The 20,144-nt window shown below is 44.1% G+C and overlaps 1 protein-coding gene across 2 annotated transcripts in view; it reads left to right on the plus strand.

Moving 5' to 3' along the window:
• The first annotated feature begins 217 nt into the window (after positions 1-217).
• The window catches only part of OSBP2 (oxysterol binding protein 2), a 344,207-nt gene continuing 324,280 nt past the window's right edge, over positions 218-20,144 (plus strand). The window contains exon 1 of one of the 2 annotated variants that reach the window (XM_043529960.1): positions 218-542. In XM_043529960.1, coding sequence (XP_043385895.1) covers positions 247-542 — 296 coding nt within the window. In that variant the 5' untranslated portion in view covers positions 218-246. The remainder of the gene's footprint in view (positions 543-20,144) is intronic. The other variant, XM_037878931.2, reaches the window with a different exon arrangement.

Raw genomic sequence — 20,144 nt, forward strand, 5'->3', positions numbered from 1 at the left:
CCCCGCCCCACCCTCGGGGAGCCCTGTCCCACGCCACCCCCCCCCCCCCCCAGGGGCCGCCCAGCCCGCACGTGCGGTTCCTAGCCCCGCCCCGCTCGGTCCCGGCCCCGCCCCTCTGCCGGGCAGCTCCGCCGAGCTCCAGCCCCGCCCGCCGCCGCCGCCCGGTCACGTGAGCGCGGCGCCCCGCCCCCTGCCCTCGCCGGTGCCCCCGGCGGCCGGGCGGGGCGGAGGCGCGGGGCCGGGCCTATGGGGAGGGCGGCCGCTCTGTGCAGCGGCGGCACCCGCGGGCTGGTCTCCGTCCTCGGCGCCGTCCCCTGCCTGGCCTGCGAGAACCCGCCGGGCCCCGGCCGCCCCGCCGCGCCGGCCATGAGCGCGGGCGGCGAGCCGGGCAGGGGCGGCGGGGCCGGGCTGGGGGCCCCGGCCGCCCCCGCCGCGCCCGGCCCCGACACCTACAAGGGCTGGCTCTTCAAATGGACCAACTACCTGAAGGGCTACCAGCGCCGCTGGTTCGTGCTCAGCAACGGGCTGCTCAGCTACTACAGGTACCGGGGGGCCCGGGGGGCTTCTGCGGGGGTCCGGGGGCTTCTGCGGGGGCCCGGGGGGTACGGGGGGCTCCTACAGGGTCCGGGGGGGTCTGTCTGGGGGTGCTGTCCTGGGGGGTGCATGGGGACCGGGGGGTGGTCCAACTTCTGTAGGTATGGGGGGGCTACCTGGGGGGTCAGGCTACTACAGGGACTGGGCGGCTTCCCCCGGAGGGACAGCTACTGTAGGGGTGGGGGGACCTATTGGGGGGTGGCTACTACAGAGGCCGGGGGTGTAGCTGGGAGGGGCCTGGGTACTACAAGTAATGGGGGGGCTACCCTGTGGGGGTACATGGGGACTGCGGGGTGGTCCGGCTACTACAGGGACTGGGGGATGGCTGGGCGTAGCCTGGCTATTACAGGGATGGGGGGGCTGTGGCCTGGGGGGGCTTCCTTGGGGATACAGAGACTGGGGAGATGACACAGCTACTGCACGGATGGGGGACAGCTTTTGCTTGGGCCAGTGGCTTGGGCACAGGAATGTGGGGGGTAGCCCAGCTACTGGGGTGGGGGAGAAGTGACTTACTGCAGTTACTGGGGGACTGCTACAGGGACCCAGAGTGGGCTGGCCTGGCTCCCCTGGGTGGGGAGGGGGTAACTACTACAGGGATGGGGTGTGGGTACAAGGACCTGTGGGGTGGCCCGGGTACTGTGGGGAGAGGAGCAGGTTGATAGTTTCCTACACACACAAATTCTACAGGTGGACATGCACTAGACACTTTGTAGGGATCAAACCTGCAGTGTCCAAGGGATGATGAACTGGATCTTAAGCTCTCTTCTGTTTGCTTCTGTGAAGCTGAGCATATAGTGGTTTATTTTGCTATTGCATGGGAGTCTGGTGTGAGGAACTAGGTGATGTTCTCTTGCAATACATTCACCTCAAAATGCAGACCACTACAGCATACATACACAGAGTACTGTGAAAATATATTGTACAGTGCATAGGTTTACACATGCCCTGCAGCCCGTAGTTCCCAGTGCATCCCAACGTATAGTGTGCATACTCATGGCACGCTACACGCACACACACACACGCATATATATATATATATACACACACACACACACACACACCAAGATATTCAAACAAGGAGGCTAAATTTAGCCTCTAAGTCCATATTTAAGCAACTACATTTGCAGTTGTGCTAAGCATCTAGCACTTCCCAGTGAAGTCAATTCATGCTATTAGGTGCTCAGCACTCTTGAAAATCAGGCCACTTATTTAGGTGCCTAAATATGGTTTTAGGAGCCTAAAATTAGCCTCCTAGGTTTTAGAATACTGGCCAGACTGTGTACAAAGACTGTAAATCACGTGGCCCACAATATATATCCTACTCCTGAGGGAATTCTGCGCACAATATTTTAAAATTTTGCAAAATTTGCGTATTTTATTTCACAATAAATAAATGTGAAGGCTCAAACACGGCAGTAGGGAGCACAGGCTACTGGCTGCATATAGGGAGATCATCCTGCAGCACTCCCCTCAGCCCTACAGGACAAAGACTCGGCGGTGAGGCTTACACCAACCCTGACACAGTGCAAGGGCCAGGCCTGCCCCAGAAACACCATGGAGCCCTTCCCCTCCATGCCAGGTGCATCTAGATAGCAAGCAAGAGGGACAGAGTCTCGCACGCACACCCAGCCTTGTCCCCCGATCCAGGTGTGGGGCCGACAGGCTCAGCCTGGTAGGATCCAAGTGTGCAGGGGCTTAGTGTGTGGGGGGGGATCCAGGTGTGGGTTAAGAGGGTTCTGTGTGGAGCAGTCTGGGTGTGGGGAGGCTCCAGATGCAGGGGGTGAGGCTCGGAGGAGTAGGGGTTTGAGTGCTGGGGGCTCGGTGGGGTGGGCTCTGCATGCAGGGAGATGAGGCTAGGTGTGGAGGTCAGTGGGGTCTGGATGCAGAGGGGTTGGCCAGATGGGGGAACCATTCCCCATACAGTGTCCCCTCCCCCTGCAGCTGAGGAGCGATGGGGACAGGGAGCAGAGGGGAGTGCAAAGCTTCCTGCAGCTGGGGTTGGTTTCTGGGCATGGGTCTGACCTGGATCTGGGCGTAAGTCTGACCTGCTCTTTACAGGGGAAGAGGAAGTCCTATTCTTGTCAGCCCATCTGGGACTAGCAAATGAGCCCAGCACAGAGAGGAGCCACCCTCCGGGGCTTCCCCAGCCCCACCCCCACTGCGGTGATTTACCTGTCCGCTGGTCTGCTCCAGGCACCCAAAATGATGCACCCATGCTTCTTGGGAGTGGTGCGTGACTGCTCTTGCTGCTTCCCTTTGCTTCACTGTCAGAAGTCATTTTTCTGCAGGGAAGCAGAATTCATGTTCCGCACAGATTTATTTGCAAGTGTGCAATGGTGCAGAGTTCCTCAAGGAGTAATATACACAACGAATTACACGAGGCAGTACTTTCGCTAGAGACGTGCTCTCTTCTCAGTCTGGTCTGCAGGACTGTAATGGGCTGGTGTAATTGCCGAGAGTGCCCAACTAAGGTTTGGGCTAGTCAGTGGGGTGATTCAATTGATATTTACCTTGAAAAAGCTTTTAAATTGTTCAGGCCAACTGTTTCTTCAAACAGGGTTTGGCTAATCAGTGGGGGAACAGGGCCAAACTGTTTAAGCACAGTTCAGAACTGTTCTAACCTAGGTAGGGACCTAAACTGGAACACTGTTCTCATATTGTTTTTCACATGGTTAAGTTCAGTCCACACTGGTCATTGTTTAGTTAGCTTTAACCAGTTTAAAACAGTATTTTAAAGTGTGGTATGGTCAGAAAAGTGATGTAAATAGTAATAGCTACTTGTTTTTAAAAAAAGTTTTTTTCCTAAGTCATCTCAGCTGCGAAATGGGCAGCTGGAGTGGATTCGTGATCTAGAATCGTCAACAGAACTGTTAAGTTCTGAGTGCAGTATCTTCATTTCTTGTGATGGTGCATACAGGAGCTAGGAAGAACACAACTTGACTTTCCCAGGTTGAATTTGCAGAGCTGGCAGTTGGAAACTTGTAAATTGAGCATATTTGTTATGGAGTAATCGATACTGAATCCCTGATGCCATCTGTAGTCACTTTTCAGTGTATAACTGTGTTTAAGCTGAGTATTGTATATAAAGAATGTAGCCGGTATCATTAATGCTTTTTTTTCTTAGCATTTCTCTCAGTTTGGGGCAGTGAAAATAGTCTAGTCGTTTCCTTCTGGTTCTCGGGCATTAATACAGGGATGAGGTTTTTGGGTCGCAAACATTGCAAGTGAATGTTTTAAATCAAGACACAAGCTCACATGCTTTTTTCAGAAGAGAGCACTTCTATTAACGTTTTTTGTTAAACGTTTTAACCAGGCCTTTAGCTATACTGGCAAGAAGCTAGTGCACCCGCAGTTGCTCTCTTGTAGAGACAAGCTGGCACCTCCTGCTTTAGGCCTACTCCAAGTTGTACTTACTGACTTCTAAAAGTTCTGCATTCACACTTTAATGAAAATAAAGGAAAAGTTTGTATTTATTTAAATCCTCTGTGTATTTCAGAGGCCAGTCTTGGATTCAACAGTTGGGGCCAGTTTGATGATCATAGAATATCAGGGTTGGAAGGGACCTCAGGAGGTTATCTAGTCCAACCCCCTGCTCAAAGCACGACCAACCCCAACTAAATCATCCCAGCCAGGGCTTTGTCAAGCCTGACCTTAAAAACCTCTAAGGAAGGAGATTTCACCACCTCCCTAGGTAACGCATTCAAGTGCTTCACCACTCTCCTTGTGAAAGTTTTTCCTGATATCCAACCTAAACCTCCCCCACTGCAACGTGAGACCATTACTCCTTGTTCTATCATCTGGTATCACTGAACAGTCTAGATCCATCCTCTTTGGAACCCCGTTTCAGTTGAAAGCAGCTAGCAAATCCATCCTCATTTTTCTCTTCTGCAGACTAAATAATCCCAGTTCCCTCAGCCTCTCCTCATAAGTCATGTGCTCCAGCCCCCTAATAATTTTTGTTGGGTTAGTGGTTCTGTTGTGTGGTATGTGGTTGCTGGTGAGTATTTGCTTCAGGTTGGGGGGCTGTCTGTAGGCAAGGACTGGCCTGTGAGCTCCTTCCCTACTTCCATACAGGTATGGACGTTTCTATAGGAGTCACTGATGATGTTGATCATGTGCTGGTCCAGGCCCCTTTCCTGCAGCACCCACATGATGTGATCATGGGATACTGAGTCAAAAGCTTTGGCTATATCTATAAACACGATGCCCAGGGGCTTTTTTTCTTTTTTGGCTTGCTTGGTGATGAGGTGGAGAACCTTTAAGTTCTCAGAGCAGCCAGGTGCCGCAATGAAGCCCCTTTGCCTCGCATTCAATGGGCACGCTTTAGCCAGCCTGTTTGTCAGTATTCTCGAAAATAGCCGCAGCACAATGGACCCGATGGTAAGAGGTCTCCAATTCCCTAGTTCCTTCAGTGCCTCTGGGTCCATCGTTTTCGGGATCAGTAAAGATCTGCACTCCTTAATACCGTCAGGTATGACACCTGTAACCAGCCATGCGTTGAATAACCCCGCCAGTGTATCGCTCTCTGGATCCAAGCGGACCAGATCTCTCAAGGAGACAGGCCAGTCCTTGCCTACAGACAGCCCCCCAGCCTGAAGCAAATACTCACCAGCAACCACATACCACACAACAGAACCACTAACCCAGGAACCTATCCTTGCAACAAAGCCCGTTGCCAACTGTGCCCACATATCTATTCGGGGACACCATCACAGGGCCTAATAACATCAGCCACACTATCAGAGGCTCGTTCACCTGCACATCCACCAATGTGACATGCCATCATGTGCCAGCAGTGCCCCTCTGCCATGTACATTGGTCAAACTGGACAGTCTCTACGTAAAAGAATAAATGGACACAAATCAGATGTCAAGAATTATAACATTCATAAACCAGTCGGAGAACACTTCGATCTCTCTGGTCACGCGATTACAGACATGAAAGTTGCGATATTACAACAAAAAAACTTCAAATCCAGACTCCAGCGAGAGACTGCTGAACTGGAATTCATTTGCAAATTGGATACAATTAATTTAGGCTTGAATAGAGACTGGAAGTGGCTAAGTCATTATGCAAGGTAACCTATTTCCCCTTGTTTTTTCCTACCCCCCCCCCCCCCCCCTCAGAAGTTCTTGTTAAACCCTGGATTTCTGCTGGAAATGGCCCAGCTTGATTATCATACACATTGTAAGGAGAGTGGTCACTTTAGATAAGCTATTACCAGCAGGAGAGTGGGGTGGGGGGAGGTATTTTTTCATTCTTTGTGTGTGTATATAATATCTTCTATACTTTCCACAGTATGCATCCGATGAAGTGAGCTGTAGCTCACGAAAGCTTATGCTCAAATAAATTGGTTAGTCTCTAAGGTGCCACAAGTACTCCTTTTCTTTTTGCGAATACAGACTAACACGGCTGTTACTCTGAAACCTAAAATAACAGGGATATCAGCAAAACATTAACAGTAATAAAATTAAATTTTTATTAGTAGCACTCAGTCAGTTCCATTTTTTTGTTCTAGCTAATTCTAAGTTATTACTATACACTTACGTTTATATTTAAAAATGTGATGCATGTTGACTTTTGAATTCAAATATCTTAGGCTATCTAAATTTAATTACAGGTTTCGGAGTAGCAGCCGTGTTAGTCTGTATCTGCAAAAAGTAAAGGAGTACTTGTGGCATCTTAGAGACTAACAAATTTATTTGAGCATAAGCTTTCGTGAGCTACAGCTCACTTCATCGGATGCATTCGATGTACTCCTTTTCTTTTTGTAAATTTAATTAGTACACCTGGATATTTCAGAAAGGAAAGAGGATTTGGTTGGATTTAGGAAAGACAGTAATACAGTAACCTGCCTTTCTGTTGGAAGAAAGAAGTTGTTATAACATCTAGACAAGATTTGTAAAGTTACCATCTTCCTTTGTAATCTGTTGTGTTTCTGATTATTTTAAATGCAGAATATAACTTGTTTCCTCACCACTGAGTACCACATCTAAATGCTAGGTATTATGACCAAAACTTATGGCGTCTCACAAGAGAACTAATAACTGCTGTGCATCATATACCTTCTGAGGTAGATCTGATAGGGATATTAACTGTATAAATTTTGTACAGTTCTATGTCTTGACTGCTCATGGGTTTGAAATTTTGCTTGAGATTCAAAGGACCGCATTTATTGTTGCCTTCATAAATTATATTTGTGGTGATTAGTTTTAGTCACCCTGTTTTGTAAGGAACCTTGTTTTGGCAACATTGGGAGAAATTGGAACTGTTTAACTATATTAAAGGTGACCAAAACACCTGTGTTCTATGAAATACATAAATCCTTAAGATCCCAGACAGCAACTGCGAGATTAGACTTAAATTATGACTACCCTTTAAAGGCAAATTGAAAGCTGCTTTTCTGCAAGACCTGAGATCATACCAATGGGGAGAGCACTGTGATATTCTTATTTTTTATAATTTTGGGGGGAATTTCATCCTATTTCATTTTAGCCCTTATGGGACAGTAGTAACAGGAGCTGCTGCTGTGTTGGGTGAGTCTTGGTTTGTTCAGGTTTCTTGTATTTGTGAAAAACATTGGGCTCTACTGGTACCGTGTGTGATGGGTTCGGTCACAGGGATCCCATTGGGACTGTCACCTGATGTGCTGAAATTACCTCTGAGCCTGTTTTCCCTGCCAGCTCGGGAGTCCAGAACCCTGCCTTGTTGAGCCAGACATGCTAGCCTGCTGCAACACAGACTCAGGATCTGGGTCACGCCCCCAAAGCTGCAGACTTTAACCAAAAACAGCTCAGCAGGTTACCTCTCCAGCACCCAGACACCCAGTTCCCAATGGGATCTAAACCCCAAATAAATCCATTTTACTCTATATAAAGCTTACACAGGGTAAACTCATAAATTGTCTGCCTTCTGTAACACTGATAGAGATGCACAGCTGTTTGCTCCCCCAGGTATTAATCACTTACTCTGGGTTCATTAATAAACAAAAGTGATTTTATTAAGTGTAAAAAGTAGGATTTAAGTGGTTTCAAATAATAAGAGACAGAGCAAAGTAAGTCACAAAGCAAAATAAAACAAAACACACAAGTCTAAGCCTAATACATTAAGAAACTGGTTACAGGTAATATCTCACCCACAGAGATGTTCCAATAAGCTTCTTTCACAGACTAAAAGAAAAGGAGTACTTGTGGCACCTTAGAGACTAACCAATTTATTTGAGCATAAGCTTTCGTGAGCTACAGTATGCATCCGATGAAGTGAGCTGTAGCTCAAATAAATTGGTTAGTCTCTAAGGTGCCACAAGTACTCCTTTTCTTTTTGTGAATACAGACTAACACAGCTGTTACTCTGAAACCTTTCACAGACTAGACTCCTTCCTAATCTGGGCCCAATCCTTTCCCCTGGTACAGCCCTTGTTAGTTCCAGCAGACATCTCCGGTGGTAAGCAGGGGTTTTCTCATGACTGGCAGCCCCCTTTGTCCTGCTTCACCTCCTTTTATAGCTTTGGCACAAGGCAGGAATCTTTTATCTCTCTGGGTCCCCACCCCTCCTTCTAAATGGAAAAGTACCAGATTTAAGATGGATTTCATTATCTGGTGACATGGTCACATGTCCTGTGAGACCCCAGCCTCCATTCTTCCTGGGCTGGCCCACACTTACACAGGAAGGTTTATAAGTAAACAGAGCCATTTACAGTTCATTGATTCTGAAGCACCCTTAATGGCTTCCACATCGTATGGTTTACATCAGTAGTACAAGTTTATATCTTATTCTCCTAACTCCAGACATAGAAATAATACATGCAAACAACTAGGATGAACACACTCAGTAGGTTATAAGCTTTGTAATGATACCATACAAGGGGTATTTAGCATGAAGCATAGTCCAGTCATGTCATATTCATAAGCATATTTCCATAAAGCATACGGAGTGCAACATCACAGGGTGTTCTGTTTCCTCTGCTACAACTGACATCATTTTAGCTATTTGGGAGCATCATGCCTTACACAGCATTAGCTGTTAGTGATGTCATCGGGGTTGGAAGAGAAATCAGAACTCTGGGGTCCTGAACTTGGATCTTGGCAGGTAATAAGCCTTCCAGTTGCATTTAAAGTGATTCTTGCATTCTAAAATGATTAGCCTTGAGTCTAGCTAAATGAGTAGGATGCAAAAATATATAAAAAGAAACATTTCAGTTCATCTTCAGATAGCCAAACTAATGTATTCCTAAACTGCTGAAAAGGCTTCTCTGTTTCAATCTAGAGTAAAATTTGGTCTGGTCAAGTCATACAAGCCTTGAAAGCAGAGCAATAAAAACTGATAATCAGTAAGTGTCTTGTGTTCTGACAGGGTTACCTATTCCTAGCTTTCTAGGCCTACCCCTGTATTTGGGTAACAGTTTCAGTTCATCAGTAACTGTTTTTGAAACATTGTAGGTTTTCATTGTTCTCAAATTAAGATGGTTAAGAATACTTTTTTATGTTCTTAAAAAAATGAAAATCTGAGCAGTTCATTTTGCTGTGTGTATAAAAGGTGACTGGAGATATTCATCTTGTGGTGCTTATAAGCAGTGCAGGAGTGCAGTCTCTCATGGCTGTTGCGAAAATGTGTAGAAAAGTTTTATTATGCAATCGTGGAGTTGCTGACTTCAGACATGCATAATTAACCACTGAACCAACTTTGTCATACTTGGATTCAAAGAGGACTGAGTGTTTGATTCAGCTGAGTTATGACTGTAAAAACTTGGGCCAGAACATATTGGAATGTGTCTTCATTCTTGTAACTGGAATTTCTAAGCGAAGCATAGCTGATGCTTTTTTGAAAACATCATCACCTTTGAACTGAGGCCAAGCCTAGAAACTTCAGTCCAAAAGAACTGAGAAAGTTATAAGAAGAGTTATAGTGCTAGTTAGAACTTAGCCATCATTGTAGCAGTCTCAGCCAGCAATCACTGCAATGAAGTTACACAATCTCAGATAAAATATGTGCTACTTTTATGGTTCTTTATACAGCTTTAGGGTAGTAGGTAGGAGAGGAGAAACCCCAAATGATTAAGTGCGGGTTGACTTTGATTTTGTGTATCGTTCATTATTCTCCTACTTATTCAAAACCTGCGGGTGTTTGTTCCTGTTTTATGTTCGAGCTGCATTTTAAAGTGACTCTGAAAAGGCCTCATAGGATTTCATGCTCAGCTTGCTTCAGTGTCTGTCAGTGCTTCAAAACTGAAGTGAAGACCCACTAAATCAACGGCAGAGCACTCTCTGGTACTCCACCGGAACGAGAGCAGTAAGGTAAGTCGACCGGAGCGCGTCCAGACTCCAGTGTAGACACCGCAGTAAGTCGACCTAAGCTACGTTGACTCCAGCTACGTTATTCGTGTAGGGTGGAGTAGCATAACTTAAGTTGACTTACCCTGATAGTGTAGACAAGGCCCTTTTGTGGGCCTGTTCTGAGCAGGTCAGGTCAGCAACTCTGGAAGAGCTATAGTTGAACTTCCTTACTGCTCTAGTGGTTGCAGGTGTATCTGAGCAAGGGGCTCAGTAGGTGTGCATAAGTGTGCTTCCAATCACATTACACTCTGGCATCTGCCTGCCTTGTTTAGTAACACCAGTGTTTGGGAATATTACTTTGGGAAAGCTGCTGATCATATTTTTCAATTAAAGTGGCATTTATTAAGTCTATTCCTGATTGTCAAGTCTGATGTCCTAGAGCCTTCGGAGGGAAATTTACATCCAACAGACATGGTCTTCTGCCACTGCCTTGGCCACACGTACAATGGGTTAGAAATACTGGAAGGAAATTCTAAATTGGAAGGGGCAATAAAACTATGTGGTAACTTTGTCTTATAACAATGATTATAAATGGCTGATATGTCTGGAGTTATTCCTTCTATTTTTTCTTCTGCTTTTCTAACTGTCCCTGCCTATTATCTCACCTTTTCAGAAAGTTCACTAGCTGGCTTGAAATCCCAGAACATTAAAAGCTGTTCTGTATTGGTGACTGTGTGTATGGGGGGCGGGGCGGGGGGGCGGGGTGCGGATCTGGCATTGCCGCTTCAGCACCCTCAGCTATGAGCTGTTTCCTCAACTGCACTGGCTGGGAAAACTGCATTTTTATGCCACCTTAGGCCACCTCCTGAGGCTTTGTTGCTGCCTAAAATTACCTTTATCTGCTGGGTATGAAAATGAGGGGCACGTTAAATAGCAAGAGACTCATTTCTGAGTGGGATTTCAGAGAGGGTTCCTAGCCCGGTGCTCAGCTTATTCATGTTCAGACTCAGGAACCTTTATAGATACTTCTGATAAGCCCCCTCTCTTCCCAGCAAGTTTCTTAAATTAAAATTGAATTTTAGCTTTACGTTTTATCTTCCAGGGCTTCTAATGCCTTTGATAGGATTAAGGCAGAGGAGAGGAGGCAAACGTTTTCACCCCCCATCGCCAGGATCTTGTTGAGGAGAAGGAAATGGGTTTGGTGTTGGAGCAGAGGACTAGGAATTGATTTCAAGATTTCACAGCTTTGCCAGTCACTTGTTTATTTAACCTCTTGTTGTCCTTGTATTGTCCCCTCCTATCTCCTGAGGGCACTGAGTGTCTTGCTTGCATCTAAAGTGACTTCAGAGCCATGGATAAAAAGCGCTCTAGAAATATAAAAGAGGCAAGGGGGAGGAAAACAAATCACGAAGTGGTTGCCAACTGCATCCCCCACCTGTGCATGTGTTGGAGAAAAGATCTGGCCTTTGGATCTGGCCCCCCCACCCCCCACAGTTCTGAGGGGGATTCTAAAATCTAGAATGTGACTGCTGCCTTCATGCTGCTCCCCCAAAGCTCTGTCCATGTTTTTAAACTCTGCTGTACTGAATCTTTGCTCTCTCCTTCAGGAAGCAGAAAAACCTTTCTTCTTTAACTTCAGGCACCGTAATTTCTTTAGCCTGGTAAAGTGCCAGGAGACAGGTTTTGCTACGTTGCCCATTTCCAGTTTGACCAGGACACAGGTGCTTGTTAATGCTCAGTCATACTCAGGTTTGTGCATGCTTTATCACCCTTATCTTGTATAGAAAGTAAACAATGGCCCCGGGTGCATGTTATTCTGCCACTTTATACTAAAATAATTCATACAAAACTATTTTGCCATGGAAGCCATAATTATACACTACGGGATTTTAACATCTTCACATCAAGATTTCTAGCTGAGTTGTGTAATTTCTTGCACAGGAGTAAATAGTTGAAGGAGCTGGTAGAATTCCATGTAGCCCTGAATTTAAAGTTCAGCCCTCTGGGCTCTCTAATGGTTTACTTTTTAGGTATTTATCGGTGTTCCGATTACCACTGTGGCACTTCCTAGGAGAGATTATAGAACAGTGTACTGTAGGCTGATACCGCATGGCCTGGGGCAATGACACAATGCTATGTAAGTTAAATATTTCCCCTACCCTGTCACATGTGCCTCGCTCTTCGCACCAAATGTCATGTTAGTGTGAAAAAGCTGCTGTAATCTCACAAATTTTGACTCCCCTCTGGGATACAATTTTTGATCAAGAAACCGGAGAGGACATTCAAAGGATGGCTTCAGGCAAAAGGCTGTTGGTTTATTTTTAAATTGCAAATGACTGAGATCTGTATTCAGGAAAGGAAGTACCCTTCATGGAAATGGTATATAGGGTGACATAACATCTCCATTGTGTATAATTTGGATTTAGTACATCTGGCAATTATTAGCTCAAGAGAATTATGTAGGTTTGAGTTGTTTTACTCAGCTTTATTATACTGGCACTTCGTAAGAACATACATAGAAAAGAGCTGCAAGACTGGGTCAGACCATGGTCCATCTTGCCCAGAGTCCTGTCTCCAATAGTGGCCTGTACCAGAGCTTCAGGGGGAGTGTACACAACAGGGCAATGAAAGATCCCTGTCTTCTGCTCCCAGCTTCTGGTAGTCAGCAGTTTATGGTGATCCCGAGCATGGATTTTGTACCTGACCTTCTTGGCTAATAGGCATTGATGGACCTATCCTCCATGAACTTACCCAGGTTTTTTTAAATCTGGTTATATGTTTGGTCATCACAACATCCTATGTCTGTGCGTTTCACAGGTTAGTTGTGTGTTGTGTGAAAAGAGTACTTCCTCTTGTTTGTATTAAAGCTGCTGTCTATTAATTTCATTGCTTTATCTCTGGCTCTTGTATTGTGTGAAAGGGTAATAACATTTCTCTCCATATTTTCTGCACCAATCTTGATTTTTATAGACCTCTATCATATCTCCCCTTAGTTGTCTCTTCTAAGCTGAACGACCCTAATCTTTTGACTCTCTCCTTGTATGGAAGCCGTTCCATATCCTTGCTCATCTTTGCCTTTCTTTGAACCTTTCCCAGTTCCACTGTATGTCCTTTTTGACATGGGGTGACCAGAACTGGGCACCATATTTAAGGTGTAGGTGCACCATGGATTTATATAATGGTATTATATTTTTGTTGTCTTTTCTATCCCTTTCCTAATAGTTCCTAGCATACTGTTAGCCTTTTTGATTGCTTCTGCACATTGAGCAGAAGTTTTCAGAGAACTAGCCACAGTGACTCCCAAGATCTTTCTTGAGTGGTAACAGCTAATTTAGGTCAGTGGTTCTCAACTAGGGGCACGCATACCTCTAGGGGTACGCAGAGGTCTTCCAGGGGGTACATCAACTCATTTAGATATTTGCCTAGTTTTACAACAGACTGCATAAAAAGCACTAGGGAAGTCATTACAAACTAAAATTTCATACAGTTGTTTATACTATATCCTGAAATGTAAGTACAATATTTATATTTCAGTTGCTTTATTTTATAATTGTAAAAATGAGAGAGTCAGCAATTTTCCAGTAACAGTGTGTGCTGAAACACCTTTGTATTTATATGTCTGATTTTGTAAGCAAGTAGTTTTTAAGTGAGGTGAGACTTGGGGGTACACAAGACAGATCCCACTCCTGGAAGGGGTACAGTAGTCTGGAAAGGTTGAGAGCCACCAATCTAGTGGCCTCACTGTTTGTCTGGCAGGTTTCCTGCTTGTGATGTACTTAACTTTATTTTTATTATTGTGTAGCAAGATGCTTCTCAAATTCTTTCTTGGCCTGGCTTCTTATACTTGCCAGAGTTTCTGCGCTGCTTCCTGTTTTCCTCATCTGACTTCCAAATTTAAAAGGATGCACTTTTGGCAGCAGTTACGCTGTTCAGCCGTGGTGTCATTCTTTTGGTGTTCCTACTGTCTTTTTTTATTTTTATACGTTTGGCCCGAACCTCTGGAATGATGTTTTTAAGTAGTCTCCATGCTGCTTGCAGGTATTTTACCCTTGTGACTGCTCTTTTTAAAGTCTAACTACCATCCTCTTTCTTGTGTAGTTCCCCTTTTTAAAGTTAAATATTACTGTGGTAGGGTTTTTATATTTTTTTCCCTCACAAGGAGGTTAACTTTTACTACATTATGGTCACTATCACCGAGTGGTTCCGTTATGGTTGCCTGTTGGACCAGGTACTGTGCTCCACTTAGGACTAAATCAAGAATTGCCTCTCCCCTTGTGAGTTCCAGAACTACCTGCTGCAAGAAGCTGTCATTGATGGTATCTAGAAATTTAATCTCTGCATCACACCCTGAGCTGATGTACCCACTCAAAATGAGGATAGCTGAAATCCCCCCCTTGTTATTGCATTTTCTGGTTTTGTAGCCTCTCCTACTCCCTTAGTATTTCATCATCACCATCCTGGTCAGTACTATATTCCTACTGCTCTACTCTTATTAGTCAAGCATGGAATTTCTGTCCATAGAGATTCTACGGTGCAGTTTGAGTCATTTAAGATTTTCACCTTATTTGACTCTGCTTTTTTCATACTGCGTTCACGGGGGAGTGGCACTATGTAAGAATCATTTCCATTTCCTCTCTGAGCTTTGTTTTATGCATTGCTGGGATATGAATGCTACCCAGATGATTGAGAGTGCTGCTGGTGGGCTATGCAGGATTCAATGGAGTAGTACTGCATAGCTTGCTGCTAATTATCTACATCCTGTATTGGAACTTTACCTTGGTTTTAGAGACACCAATAGGCTCATACAGTGGATGTATGTAACTAAAACACAGTCCATCTGTCTTCACCCACCAAGATGTAAGACAAGGAATATACATTATTGGTCAGATATCCAGGGCTTGTCTTGGCCTGAGTAGGGCTGAAGAGGGAGAACTGGGCTCTGCTGGACAGAAATGGGAAATGAAATGATGCAGGGGCAGTGAAGGGGCTAATATGCAGCCAGTGCATTCTGTGGCTGGGATAATCATTGCCAAGGAGCCAGAGGCACTGGAAGGAAAGCTGGGCTTTGGAACATGGGAGTGTTGAGGTTACATTTTTTAAAAACCGAGGAAATTAAATGCCCCAAAACTTAGTTAACACAGCGTTCAGGTTGTTCATTGGTGTCTTGTCCTTCCAGAACATGGAGCACAGCACTGGGCAAGCTTAACTCAGGGTTAATGAAATTTTTGGCCACCTAATTCTAAGAGGAGCTCAGGTGTTCAACGAAGTGGAGAAAACGGAGCTAGCTAATTGGATGACAGCCATGCCTTAAAGTCCTATATTTTTGTGACTTGCTTAGGCTGGAAATACTTGAGGGTCAATGGAAATGCTTTCAGAACCATAACCTTTTCTAAGCAAGGGGAAGTTTGTGTTCTATGGCTTATTACAGCTCATAATGAGCTTTGCCTCTTGACAAAAGTCTTTTCTGACTGGTGCTGCAAATCTTGTTTGTGTGGAGTGGAAAGGGGAGCTTTGCTTCATCTTGTGGGTCTGCTGCATTGATAGGACTGCTCCAGAGGGATTATGGGAATAGTGGAGGGGCCTGCAGATACTCTTACTATGTGGTCATTACACCTCTTTCCTGGGGGCAAAACACCTGCAGTTGCCTCTAGTCCTGTGGCTGCAATACGGCAGCAGAGATTCTGCACAGTCTGTTCTGGAACCTGGGAGGAAATCAAATCCTGGCCCAGTTACCCAGGTTGTGACAGTAACCATCTCTGAAATGCCTTTCCGTGGCTCAAAAGAAAACAGGAACCACTTATAAATCTGAAAAGCTGCTTTGGAGAGAAATGAGAACATTGCTACTTCAAATAATAACCAAACTACTTTATTCCACTGCTATGGATTCTTTGGTTATGCAGCTGCTTTTAGTATTGTGGAGAGCTTGTGTAGTAAAACATTAGTATTACTCATTAAAAATTGTTCCAGTTCAAACCTAACAGCTAGTGAAATTCCTGGATGGCTTATCATAGTCTGTTTAAAAAAGCCGAATAGTTCAACAAGCCAAGCTAGCTTGTTCTCTTAAAATTACTGCAAATTTCCAAAAATGTCAGCCCCATGTAGCTTTATGGAAGAGTTATTGGTTGAAGCACAGAAAGAGCTTGAATGCAGGTGATACAGCTCTGAAATGTTGTGGAATAATTCATTCATGCACTAGTTGGCAACTTTAGTTCCAAGGAGCATTGAATTTCTGGGGCCAGTGAATCTATGGAATCGCAGGGAAATGAGGTTGAGAATCAGGCCTTTTTAGCAGGGCTTCCTTACCCTGTGGAGTGGAACTTGTGACCATTTAAATATGATTTCTAGATAGTCCACGCATTTTTGCCTCTCCAGGGGTTGCTGCTGCTACTACCCAACCTTCGCTTTCAAATATCTTATACTTTTGTCTCGGCCTACTTTATGTGGGTGCATAATTCTTTTTACCCCCAGATTAGCTTTTTGAGCACGTACTGGCTGAGTAATGCAATTTTCAGGAAAATACTGAAATAGTGTTAGGAAGAAATAAGAGAAGTGAAAATTTCTGGACATACATTGTCACCTGAGCTTGTAAATAGAACTTGAATTCAGAACTGAACTGGAACCTTAATGTTGACCCTGTAACATGCCCATTATCTGCTTATCTACCAACACCCCTCTGGCACCAACCACCAAGCCGCCTCCACAAGTCCATTATGAACAACAGTACAATACTGTAAATAAAGAACCATAACTATTGGATTACCTGGGCATTGGATTTGAGTTGGGTTCTAAGTTCACACTGGAGATACCATCAGCTGTCGTACTGTAAGGAACTCTTATGTTCCCCCCCATGCCACCACACTGACCCAACCACGCTTTCCTCCACTTCAGCCAGTAGTCTACAGTGATAACTTATTTCTTGTACACAGTGCAGAAACAGCACCTAGCTACCACCACTAGGGTTATGCCCTCCATAGGACACGAGATGTGTGGTCAGGGATACATTTAGTTCAGATTCAAGTTTTACAACCACGTTTCTCCTAGCTTAATAAGTTTTACTACATTGCCCTATCTGTGGGAGCAGGGGGAAGTCTGTGGTCTTGCTGTCTGTGACCATAAATTAATGTTTCCGTAATCGATCTTACTGCTTTGTTACAGTGTACTGTACACTGTGTGCACAGAGATGCAATAATACGCTGTTAAAGTTGAAGTGAAGCACTTAAGTCAGGGAACTCAGAAGTTAAGGTTTTTACTGCATTGTTAACTCTGCATGTTTGCATATTCTGTGTTTTAGGGCATAGATTAATAAGTGATATGCACAGCCCTACATTAAATGATGAAAACTGGACTAGGAAATACAAGGCATGAACATTAAAGTGGAGTGAAATTACCATGACTTTAGGAACCTTAATCTTGGAATTGCCTGAATTGAGTGCTAGCTCGCATAGTCCTTAACCTTGCACCATCTTGTCACTTTTAATTTCTCTCTCCTTTTTTAAGGCTGAGAAATTCAGTTATCAGGTACTGAAGAACTTAAGTTGGCGTTCCAGCTTCAATTTTAACTAGCTTCTGCTAATGGCAGAAATTTCTATAAAAATAGATACCATGTAAGGGAAGCAATGGATTTTTAACTGCAAAAGAAAACATGCTGTCATACTTTCTTAACATTCAACACACCACTTACTTTTGAGTCTATCCATCAACTCCTCATACAAAAACCTATTGATGGAAACAAGAAAATTCACTCTTCCAAACCTGTCTGTCATTTTCAGTAAAGGTTAAATGCCTTGTTAGTCTGAATTACTGCTTTTTTTTAAAATGTGCAGACATTTCTAGCTTCGTCTGTGCGGTCATTTGTAAAACTAAACAAAAGAATTATTGGCACGTATGAATTTATTGTTTAAAAACCTATGGGCTCCGAGCTCTTGCTTGCTGCATTCCTATAGGGCCACACACCTTTAGAAAGAAGTTTTTGCTAGTTGTACTTTATTTTTTGTGCTGCCAAATAGCTAGACCAATAACTCAAATTGAAGTTGGCAGCTCTTTCTTGTTTGGCAACAAACAGTCTACAGTCCTTCAAGTATCACGTTATCTCACTGGGGTTTGATACCAAGGTGTGTAGAAAGTTAGTGTATGAGTTGAGTGCATTGTTAAACTTCATATTTCTCTCTCCTTGAATAGGTCTGCTGCCAAATTTACATGACTGCTGCTTAATAAGAATGGATTTAAAAACTAAGCCATGCTATGGTATTGCAATCTTCCTGATAACATTTACTACAAAAACAGGCAGTCTCCTTAATTTCTAAGATGAAACCTAGCACTGCTTTAAAAGTAATTTGAGAGTCCTGCATAAAGAATATTCCTCGTATTCAGGTGCAGTGTAGGGATGTGTAATCCTTTCTCAGCAATCAGATTTCTTAATCCGTTTGTGTGTAAAAAAAAAAAAATAAAATAAAATAAACAAATAAATAAATAAATATATAAATATTCCCAGCCAAACCAAAAAACTGACAAACCTCCACACATCACACAAAAGACAATGGCTTTGGCTACGGATAAATTGCTGGATTTAAGGAAAAAACTTGCTCCATAACCTCTCTTGTCAGGGATTCATAAGTGCAACTGCCTCAGAATGACAGGGTTCAGAGTAGCAGCCGTGTTAGTCTGTATCCGCAAAAAGAAAAGGAGTACTAGTGGCACCTTAGAGACTAACAAATTTATTTGAGCGTAAGCTTTCGTGAGCTACAGCTCAGAATGCATCCGATGAAGTGAGCTGTAGCTCACGAATGTGTATGCTCAAATAAATTTGTTAGTCTCTAAGGTGCCACAAGTCCTCCTTTTTCTTTTTGCCTCAGAATGGATATCTTCCTCAACTGAAGAAGGGAAGATTTCCTTTCAAATCTGCTACAAAGCTGGAAGTGTTGATTAATGAATCTGCTTATGCTGAACTGTAATTCCATCCTGCAGTAAAAGTTTTATATTTGCATTAGCCCAAATGAGAATTCACTGTTCCATATCCAAAATAAACATTTTTTCTTATTCCTCTCAAGGGGTTTGGGGTTTCAAAATGCAGGTATGCTCCAGATTTTTTTTAGACAGAACAAATGATCCCTTTTATGGAAGAAGGAGCATGGTCTAGTTGCTAAACCCAGAATTCATGTTTCCCCATCCTTTTCTCAGATCTGTCACTGACTGCTTGGGAACCTGGAGCCTCTGTTTCAGTTAAAATAGGCTAACCCTCTCCTGCTCTGGTGAGGTTGAAGCTTTGGTTGCTTTAACGTCAGATGAACTGAAAAACAGTATGGAAATGCGAAGTCATCTTGGGAGCCCAGAGCATTGAGAGGCTGAGTGCTTTCTGCATGGGCAGCCCATGTGCTACAGCTCCAAAGGTGGTGGTTCTGCCAGCTTAGGTTTAATCTCCGTTTCCCTAAACGTGTTCCTAAATACGACAGTCTCAGGTGGGGGAGAGCTGAGTGGGCTTCCTGTCTGGTGTGGTGCTTTGGGAGGAATACTAGGGGACTCTGGAAAGTGGAAAAGCAGCAGGATTGTGGTAACCATATGGCATGCAAGGGGGAGTTTATAGCCTGGGGAATTTAATGTTACTAGCAAGAGTGCTCAAAATTGTCCAGTTGCAGTGCTCTTGCATGAATTTAAATTGCTGTTTAATGCTAACCTTGAACTGTAATTCTGCTGAGTGTCTCATCCTTCTCACATAAGTAAAAAAGTGATGTTATATTAGGCTTAAATATCTTTATCGGCTTCCACCTGCAAAGGTGGCGAATGACGCTGGATACTTGACTGCTCTTGAGCACCATTGTTAACATCCTGTGGTGATTCTCTAAACTGTCAGTGCTCCTTCACTGAGTCGAGGAAAGGAGAACTTAGGGTATCCCCATCCAACACCTCGATTACCCCAGTTTTTTGTTCTTCAAACATTTCATTCTCTGTAAGCTGCAAGTAAGGGACTGTAGAGACTGTGCTGGAGGCTTTATTTAGCCTGATAGAATTGAACAAAGGCCAGAAAATAGCCATTTCTTTTGCAATTGTTAAGGTTCCAGTTTGGGACAGTGAAGGGGTTTCCTGCACATTTTTTTTCCATTGCTGATACTCTAGGGATCTTCCCTTTCTCTGAATCAGAGTTTAAAATCACAAATTTTTAAACGTTTCTTTTCATGGGCCCACTTTCAAAAAATCAGAAGGAAAGGAAGCTGGAGAGAAAAATGAAGGGAACTGAAAACCAGACTTCAAGGACAAAAGCATTTCATTGCCTCTTGGAAGGAA

The sequence above is a fragment of the Chelonia mydas genome, chromosome 15, assembly GCF_015237465.2.
Source record: "Chelonia mydas isolate rCheMyd1 chromosome 15, rCheMyd1.pri.v2, whole genome shotgun sequence".
NCBI classification, from domain to species: domain Eukaryota; kingdom Metazoa; phylum Chordata; order Testudines; family Cheloniidae; genus Chelonia; species Chelonia mydas.